This window comes from Netta rufina (assembly GCF_964035555.1).
Source record: "Netta rufina genome assembly, chromosome: 3".
NCBI classification, from domain to species: domain Eukaryota; kingdom Metazoa; phylum Chordata; class Aves; order Anseriformes; family Anatidae; genus Netta; species Netta rufina.
The window spans coordinates 25,334,165-25,343,366 of record NC_140125.1 but is presented as its reverse complement, the minus strand read 5'-3'; the positions used below and the strand labels follow the sequence as shown (position 1 = coordinate 25,343,366).

The following is a 9,202-nucleotide window of genomic DNA, read 5'->3' as shown; positions in this document are numbered from 1 at the left end:
TCCTGCGAGTAATTCCTCGCATGCAAGTAACTACTCGTCAGCCCGATGAAACGATTCATGAAAGCAGAAATTCGCAGGACTGAGCCCTTGCCATGACTTTTGGGGAGCCGCAAGTTGGAGCTAGTCTTGCCTTTTACATAACTACGTGTGCATCCGTGCTGAATACCGTGAGGCAGCAATAAGAGATATTACCAAAAGCCTAGAGTGGATGCTGCACGCCACCGAGCCCAAAGCGATAAGGAGCTCCGCAGACACAAGTTACTCTGCTGAAAAGAGCGAGTTTCAGTGAACTGCGACGAGCGCAGTGAGCGCCCCAATCAGTTCTGCCCCCCCAGCAGCAGGTTTCCGGATGAGATATGAACTAAACACAAAATCTTTCACCCAGCGACGTTTGGCACATCTCTGAGACATTTAATCAGAAGCATAAACAATCCAGACACCGAAATACAAACCGATTTTGCCTTAAAATCAGCGTTCCGTTTCTTTTTATTTTAAAAATTCAGGAATGTGATACACAATACAATCAGCTCCCCACCGCTGCAGTGTTCACTCACATGAGATTCGCTAGTTTCATGCTTTGTGGAAAAAAGAAAAAAAAAAAAAAAAGAAAGAAAAAAAAAAAGACAGATTGCGCAGTGGTTTTGAATGCTCCTGGTATGCTGGAACCACGATCTTCGGGATGAAGCCGGTTTGTGTAACCACAGACAGGTCAGGTGAAAAAAAATCAAGCTGCACTGCAAGGTAGGAGGCTGAGGCTGGGTCAAATACAGCCAGGACAAACCCCAAAATTGCGTTCCTGCTGCTGCACAGCCACCTGACCTGACTATATGCCTTCGGTGAATTGACCACTGAGGGCTGGAGAGACTGGAGGGCCCCGTTAACACCAGCTGGTGCTGGTCCTGCTCGCAGCACGCAGCAGGACAAAGAGGCCGCACGGCTCCCCCTCCTGCCCCCTCATCACCATCATCACATTCGTATCCTGTCCCGATAATAAAAATAACGCGGGGGAGAGCTTCTTGTCTGTTCAGCTAGCCATTGCCTGCAATGGACACAGTAATAGAAAAATATGACTTCTGGCACAAAAAAAGATTAAATAGTTACAGTGGAATTAGTGAGCACAATTCCAGCTACGCAGATGCATTTACAGAGACTGTCAGCCAATGGTGGCAACCGCCACGACTTAAGGGTTGCTCTCTTTCTGTAAAAGCAACAGGAGAGAAGTAACTCAGGCTTGTCAGTGCTACAATGGGGATTTTTGGTGATTTTTTTTTTTTTTAAATAAACTAAAGAGCAGTAGTATTTATATGGCGCGTTAGTGATATACAGCAGGACCTCAAAAATTCATACTAATGACTGAGACCAACTTTAAACTAGCAAGCAAAATAATTAGTGAAAGTTTACCATAAAAAGCAAGGACACGTTTCAAAAAAAAAAAAAATAGTACTTTGTTCGTTTCAAAATTTACTTGGATAATACTTTGTAGGATACTAGCAGTGGTAGCATATTTTGCAAATGTAGTCTCATACAAGATCTCAGTTAACAGTCAACTCTAGATCATATACAGGTAACAGGAGAAAGCGTTAAGGTAACCCAGACAAAACAAACCCAGGTATAAATAGCGTATTAGCACATTTAAGTCAGTTCAGGAGACTGTACAACCAGCGTGACCACGGAAGCGGCCCCACAATGCTGACACCACAGCGCTGGGCTGAGGGGACGCAGTTGCGCACCCCGCGGATGCACCTCCCCAGAAAGAGGTGGGGGGCACCCCAAAGGCACCAGCCCCGAGCTAACCAAGCCCCCGAGAGCCCCCTGGGGCTGAGCACCGCAGGGCTCAGCTCAGCCCTGCTACTCCTCTGCCTTGGCACCCGGTGCTTGGCCAAGGTGCAGGGAGCGAGGCCGGGCAGCCCGCGCGGGTACCACACAACACCGGTAACCCACCCGTGGATAATCGAGAGTTGACTGCAGTGCTCTGCTGAGAAGTTCGGTAAGACTACTGGCACAACCCGGGTGCAATGAGCAGCAGGCTCTTCTGAACTACGTGTGAGCAGTTATCATACAAGACGCGCAGTAGAAATGCAAACTAGCAAGGTGTTCTGTATCTGGAGGCAAAGCTACATTCCCTTCACTAGCAAAACATTCTTTTAAAAAAATCTACATTTAAATACTGTTGAAAACCTGAAAACCACAGCATCAAAGAATTTTGTAAGGCCAAGACTATCCTCAGTTCCCTCTGTTGTGCCAAGGTATTGCAATACATTTGCAGGAGTAAACACAAAGTAATTTAGTATCTCGTACTCCTTCCAGCGCCCTCCAGTAACAGATCTCAGTGTTCCTCACGCAAGAGTTAAGCCTCACAACACCCCTGTGAGGTAGGTATTATCCCCATTGTAGGACGGGGAAACTGAGGCAGAGTGTTTATCTGACATGTCCAGAGTCATACAGCAAACAGTGGAAGAAGTGAGCTGCTTTCCAGTTTGGAGCACGGGAGCAGTCAATTCATCACAAGCCATTATTTCCCACACACAGCTTCCAGGTGGATCAGAAGGGTCAGGGTTTTAGCCCAGATTCCTTTCCTCTTCAGCTCTCATTCAGTCTCTGCCAAACTCCCAGTCCACGGGCCAGCTTCTCTTCTGTTAAGGTGTAAGTTGGCAGCACACTGTAACAGCTTCGTTAGAGCCAGTTGTCAGTTAACTGATTTAACATCTTAAACCATACAATCAGATACCTGCAAGTGAAAATTCGTGATACACGTCTCAGAAGGTGAAACACAGTGAGTGAAATCCCACTCCCCCAGACACTTCAGCAGAAGTCAGTGGGACGCTCCCGAGGGTGCGGCGGAGACGGGGACTGCAGTCACTGCAGGTGCTCACAGACACTCAACGACCAGCAAAACGCATCGCCGAGTCACTTCGCACGGAGGCGACCATCATTGCTTTTGAAAAACATGAATTACACTGTCAGTGCTTGACAAACTTTCCCCCCACAGAGCTCTTACTGACATAACCAAGGAATTCTTTATTACCAGCGGAGCATCAGTTAAAGTTGAAGCCCCAGCTCTTCATTCCTAGCACTGAGTCAAATATTCTTTAAGCTCGAGGACTTCTATGATGAGACACAACATGGAAATAATGAAAAACACCAGAAAATACATAAAATATTGAAGTATGCGTTACTTTATCTGCCAGTCTCACGTCTTGATCACAGAGCAGTATACAGTAGCTTGAACTTCCATTTCGATAAAAACCCTTTCACATCTGATACTGTCACAGGCAGTTATTTTCTTTACCTCGCTACCTTACCAGAAAAACCGGGGACAGCTTCTAATGATCATATGATGCTTCCTTTAAAATATGCTATACGATAAATTCGTTAGAAAAACCTTCACATTTTTTTATTATATAGGTTTAAGAAAAATATGTGAAACAGACAAAGTGGTTTCCAGTTTTAAGTAGTTATATCTTTAAAAACGTTCTATCAACTTTGGTTTCCTTAGGGCTTCTAAATAAACAATATATTAAAATATCTACAAATCAAATATTAAAGGAAAGAGCAGGTCCAAGAAATCTGCAATACAATCGAGTTCCTATATGCTTATCCCTCAGATACCTTTTCGCTGGAAAGAAAAAAGTAGTTTGAAGAACAACAAAAAGTGTCTCGGCTGAAATGCTGGAACTGGTTTTCTGATGTTGTTACAGCATCGGTGCACTTTCTGTCTGTCTCAGTACAAAGCCAGCACAAATATTGTATCATGACAGTGACATTATGTTCTTTGAAACAAGCATTCTAGGTTTAGCAGTATGACGAGAACAAGGACTTCAGCAATTACACTACTTGGCAAAATTGCATCTCCAACATCTGCCTCTTCCTCCTGCAACGCAGCTGTTGTCAAAGTCACCACCACTCAGGCAGCAGCACCCCGGGAGTTACAACGACGACTCAAACTGCTCGTTTTGATCGGTGTTTGCCTCTAGCTTCACTGAAGGAACGCTCTCCGATTTAGTCCTTCTGGTTTTGTTATGCGGGAATTCAATGACAACCTCTGAGCAAGAAATACTAAGCGAGGAAGATTTTTCCGTCTTCTTTCCCGTACTGTCTTCCACTGCTCCGCAGCACTGCTTCAAAGCACACTGAGTTCTGCAAGGAAACTCGCATTTCCCTCTCCCTGATTCGGAGCCAACGCTGGCAAACTCGGGCTGAATGGTCGTCGCGTGGATCCCTTCGTCGTGAAAGATCTCCTTGATGCGCTTTGCCACCATCATGTAGGTGGAAGGGTCGGGACACTTGATGTGAGCAGTGCCGATGATCCGGCTCCCCGCCAGCTGCCAGATGTGTAATTCGTGGACTGCTTCGACTCCTTCGAGGGTGCGCAGCTTTGAGTTCAAAGAATGCACATCTATTTGTTTGGGAACAGTCTGCAGAAGTATAAGGGCCGACTCCCTCAGTAACGGGTAGGTTGTGTAAAGGAGTATGCAAACCATAATCAAACAAAGGACGGGATCTAAGTACAGCAACCAGCAGGGCCCAGCCACCGTAACGCTCTCCTGCTCAGACTTGTTGGCTCTGCCAAGTGTTGGGGCTAGGGTAGCGTTCTCCATGCAGTGGTTATTGACGCAGGGATTAAAGCAGGGCCCATCTTTGGGGCACGGATTCCACAAGCTGTAGAAGAGCAAGGCATTCACTACCACAATTACCGAACCTAAGGCATCTCCAAAAACATGCAGAAATACTCCACGCATGTTAAGCTGCGCGCTGGAGTCTTCTTCAACCTCCTCTACGTCCAGAGGATAATGGCCAGCATTCCCATTCACTTGTAGGTCAGCCGCATCATCTTTCACGTCACCTGACAAGAAAGCAGCGCAACAATTAGGCACATGGTCCCACACCACACGTTACCACAGTTCTGTATAAAACAGGAACCAATGAGAAGCTTGCCCCAAAAAACAAGCATCTCGACCCATAACATTCAGCAACGTTTCCCCTGGCTGAGAAACGTTCAGTTGTTCCAATAAGCAATCTACGGTCTCAAAGGTAATCGCCTATACATGGCATTTAAAGATGTTGAGTGGCCAAGTATGAAGCTGAATGCGTTTTAATTTGTTTTACCAAAGGCTGTTTTCACATTTTCCAGTTGTTTAACCATCACTGTTTGTTTCTTAAACCAAATGCAGACTTGCAGAGCACATACATACAAGCTGGTTCAGTAGCTGACTAACTGATATTTGCTTCCTCTTCTGAAAAGCCAGGAGAATACTGGCTGAGAATTACATTACTAAAATCTCTCTTGAACCATAGGAGCGCATTTCTATTTGATATCACATTTTATGAGGCCAGAAGCTCAAAAGCAGTATGGATACTGCTTCATAGTCACTTCTTTTCTTTTCAGGTTGAGTGGTTCATTTCCAAAAGACTTCTGAAGCCAAGGAAGAGGGAGCTTCCCTGAGATGGTGCATGCAGCCAGCCGAACTGTGAGGTACAACGAGCTGAGCTTTTAGGTCTAAAAGGCAGAATTTATCAGCAGCATTAACTCCAGGATACTATACGCTACCACTTACATTCTCAGAGGCTACGAACTAGCGTTATTTGTATTCTGGTGTATCTGAAAACACATTTTCAGTACTTTTTTTCAAGCAACGTATAGCTGTTGAGTGGCATATAGCTGCTGATGCCCAAAGCCATGCGTCACAAACCACGTAATTAGCAAATGAACATTTTAGTGCCCTCCTTTGTCAAAATCAGCTGTGATATTACCACTGCACCACACCTCACTAGCTCTATAAGAGCAAAGGTCCCATTACGAAGAGGTAGCATGAAATTTGGGGGAAAAAAAATACATTTTGCAAACTTCACAACTGAAATCAGTGTACAAGTTGGACCTCTCGTGCTTCTTCAGGAGATCTTTGGACAGCAAACTCTCAGTGTCAAAGAAATGTAACGAGCATTGGCCACGGGCCTGACCAAGTACAACGAGGAGCGCTTACTGCTTCCATGGTCATTCAGTTCAGAGCTTTGTAAACATTAACATGTTAGTATGACCTCCGGCTTCTGCCACTCTGCTCTCATGACTGTAATTCTGCCATCATAAAAGTGTCTGCAGGCTCTCTCCTCCCCAGAGAGGAGGTAGGCTCCTACAGGGACTGAGCAGGGCAGTCCCGAGCCCCAGGCTCGTTTTGTTGGGCTCCACACGTCGTCTCAGGCTCCAGCTACATTTTGCACACAACTTAGAAAAGTTATTAAGTATGGAAATGTTCCCGAGGCCAGAAATTTTCCAGAGAAATTAATAAATTAGAGGAAAACAACTCAGGTTACAGAGTTCAGACCTCGGTGTCCACAATGTGAGCAAGGAGAGGCCCTCTCCTGGAAGTGCTGCGACCCAAGGAGATCTGGAGAGTCAGCAGCCTCATCCACAAGGGGCAGAAAACGGGAAGCGTGGCTCCAGAAAGCGCCAGTCTTTTTAAGGGGAAATGGCTAAATGCGCCAATTTGGATTTTGATTCATTTTAATCTACCTGTACCCGCACAAGCCCGGCCCCTAAGGCTATCGCTAGGTTTCCAGGTCAGCCCCGGGAGAGGAGGGTCCACCCCGCCCCGGCTCCAGCAGAGGCAGGCACAGCACCCCTCACCGCTAACTCGTCCCCGGGGCAGCGGTGAATAACCCCAGCCATTGCATAACCATGACATGGCAGAGCAGGAAACATAAACTCACTTTAAAGTTTCTCTGTGACCAAAATTACGCCCCATTACTTCCTAAGCACCCACAACCAATTACCTTTTGTTGCCAGGACATCCACGGGACGTTCCGGACACGCTACCCCAAAAACAGGACGCATTTTAATCCACGCTACAAGTCAATCTCTTAGCCTACAACCAGGCAAGAAGGTAGCTAAAAGCACAATTTATGTTTCAACAAAGCCAAGATATCAATTAGATCAACGGCTAAATGAGATTTACATTGTTTGGAACTAATTATTAAGATACCTTTGTTGGGACTAACACAACATTAAGAGCTTATTATGTGGTCAAGAAAATAGTGTAATGCATTCAGGGGAACTTTCCTATGCTCTTGTAAAACCTATCTTTTCTAAACCAGCAGAACGCTAGAGAATAAAAAGAAGGAAAAGAGAAATAAACAGAGAAACTGCAAGTTTCTCACATGTGGACTGGAACATCAGAAATACCGAAACTGTAGCAAAGTTCACTCCAAGGAAGAAAGCTCAGTGTAAGCTAAACCGGCGGTGTCCTGACGCTGCCCTGGAAATAAAGGAGGGACGCGGGTCTGAGGACTGAAACCCTTTCCTCCCTGTCACTGGGATGCCACACGACTGAGGCTGAGAAGTGGCAAATGCACACAGCACTTGGCTTAGACCAAGTGACTTCCACATAAAGCACCCAGGCTTCTACAGCTGTTAAAAACAACAACCCAAGGAACTCCCTCCCACAAAAAAGGCAGTTTAGTCAGCATTGGGAAGGGAAGCTTTAATTTTTTGCTCTGCACACAAGGGAGGGGGAAACTGCCCGCTATGGACAGCTGAAGGAAACTAACTCCAAGAAACCATGTGTGTGCCCTGACACCAGCTCTGCATTCAGCACCTATCACACCACTTCCCCAGGTCTGGCTGGCAATTTCCAAGAATTTCTCCTTCCAACACGCATGTCACCAAGAAGTACAACACCACACAAGAGAGCGTGCTTCAGTGTGCTGCGTCCCGAGGGAGAGAGCCCCTCAGGCAGCTCGGAAGCGACCCCGCGGAGGGGTCTGGCTGTCAGGAGCACGGTGCTGAGCTGCACCGAGGCTGATGCGTGGCCAGTTCGGAAGGCGTCAGGGCAACACCGTGTGACAGCTGGAGTCGCTAGGTGAAAAGCTCCCGCTGTGTGCCCTCACGGCCAGCCCCAGCCTCTCCCAGGGGAGACCGCTTCACCCTGAGGCTCCTTCATGCTCTCACCTGTCCACACGACAACGGCACGATGCGAGGCGCTCCTTTTAGCGCCCGGGGAGAAGGTTTTGGGTAGGGCAGCCACTGCTCGCTGCCCCTTCCCATGGGGACAGATGGGTGGTCCCCATGGAGCTTGTGCCGGGGGGCATGGGGACACCCACCGGGACACCCACCGCCACCCTCACGCCGCCTTCCCCCCCGGGGGCTTACCCAGCTTCTCCTGGCCGACCCCGTTGGAGCTGCTGCAGTTCTCCACCAAGGTGCTGGTCTCCTCCCGGTGCAGCGCGGCCTCCCCGTCCCCCGGGGGCTGCTCGGGCTTGGCTCCGCCGCCCAGCCGGGGGTGCCGGCCGCCGCCGTGCGAGTGGCCGTGGCCATGGGCATGGCCGTGGCCGCCGGCGCCGTGGTGGTTGAAGAGGCAGAGCCCCAGCAGGTTGACCACCAGCCCCGCCACCCCCACGGCGATGACCACCAGCGGCTGCTGGATCTCGTGGGGCTCGGTGAAGCGCTCGATGGCCTCCAGCAGGATGGTGAAGCAGAGGGCGGTGAGGAAGACGGCGTTGACCAGGGCGCCCATCACCTCGGCGCGCACCCAGCCGAAGGTGTTCTTCTTGGTGGCGCGGGTGCGCTGGGCGAAGCGCACGGCCACCAGCGCCACCACCAGCGCCATGACGTCGGACAGCATGTGGAAGGAGTCGGACAGCATGGCCAGCGACGCCGTCAGCCGGCTCACCGCCACCTCCACCACGAAGAAGAGGAAGGTGAGCCCCAGCATGCACAGCAGCCGCGCGCGACGCTGCTGCCACCACCACCGCCGCCGCCGCCGCTCCCCCGACACCGACACCGCCGCCGCCGCCATCCCGCCGCGCCGCGGGGCTCCCGGCCCCGAGGGGAGGACGCGGAGCGCGGAGCCCGGCGCGGCCCAACCCGGCCCCGGCCCCGAGCGCGGCCCCGGCCCCGGCCCCGCCGCCGCTCCCTGCCGCGGCGCCGGGCGAGCAAACTTTGCACCCGAGCCCCCTCACTCTTTCCACACGGAACCCGAGCCGGCCCGGCCACGCCCCCCAGCCCGCTCCCCATTGGCTGGCGGCGACGCCCACTCCCGCCCCCGCCGCCCGCCTCGCCCGCCATTGGCCGGCGCCGCCTCGCGACGGGCCGGCCCCGCCCCGCCCGCCGCGCCTCGTAAGGGGAGTGGTGGGAGGGCGGGGCGCCGCGTGACGTCCCCCCCGCGCCGGGAGAGCCCATTGGCGGCGGCGCCTCGGCCACGCCCCCCCC

At 50.5% G+C, this 9,202-nt stretch overlaps 1 protein-coding gene across 2 annotated transcripts; it reads right to left on the bottom strand.

Moving 5' to 3' along the window:
* Positions 1–468: 468 nt before the first annotated feature.
* On the bottom strand, positions 469–8,917 carry SLC30A1 (solute carrier family 30 member 1). Of its 2 annotated transcripts, XR_014618265.1 has the most exons (3): positions 8,144–8,917; positions 2,729–4,843; positions 469–2,633 (listed from the first exon to the last, which is right to left on the bottom strand). XR_014618265.1 is itself a non-coding variant. In XM_084283451.1 (2 exons), exons 1-2 carry the CDS (start codon positions 8,787–8,789, stop codon positions 3,927–3,929), a joined length of 1,563 nt encoding a protein of 520 aa, XP_084139577.1. In that variant the 5' UTR covers positions 8,790–8,917; the 3' UTR covers positions 469–3,926. The 2 variants fall into 2 exon arrangements, 1 of the variants encoding a protein (XP_084139577.1); XM_084283451.1 differs by having other exon boundaries at positions 469–4,843.
* Positions 8,918–9,202: the final 285 nt, after the last annotated feature.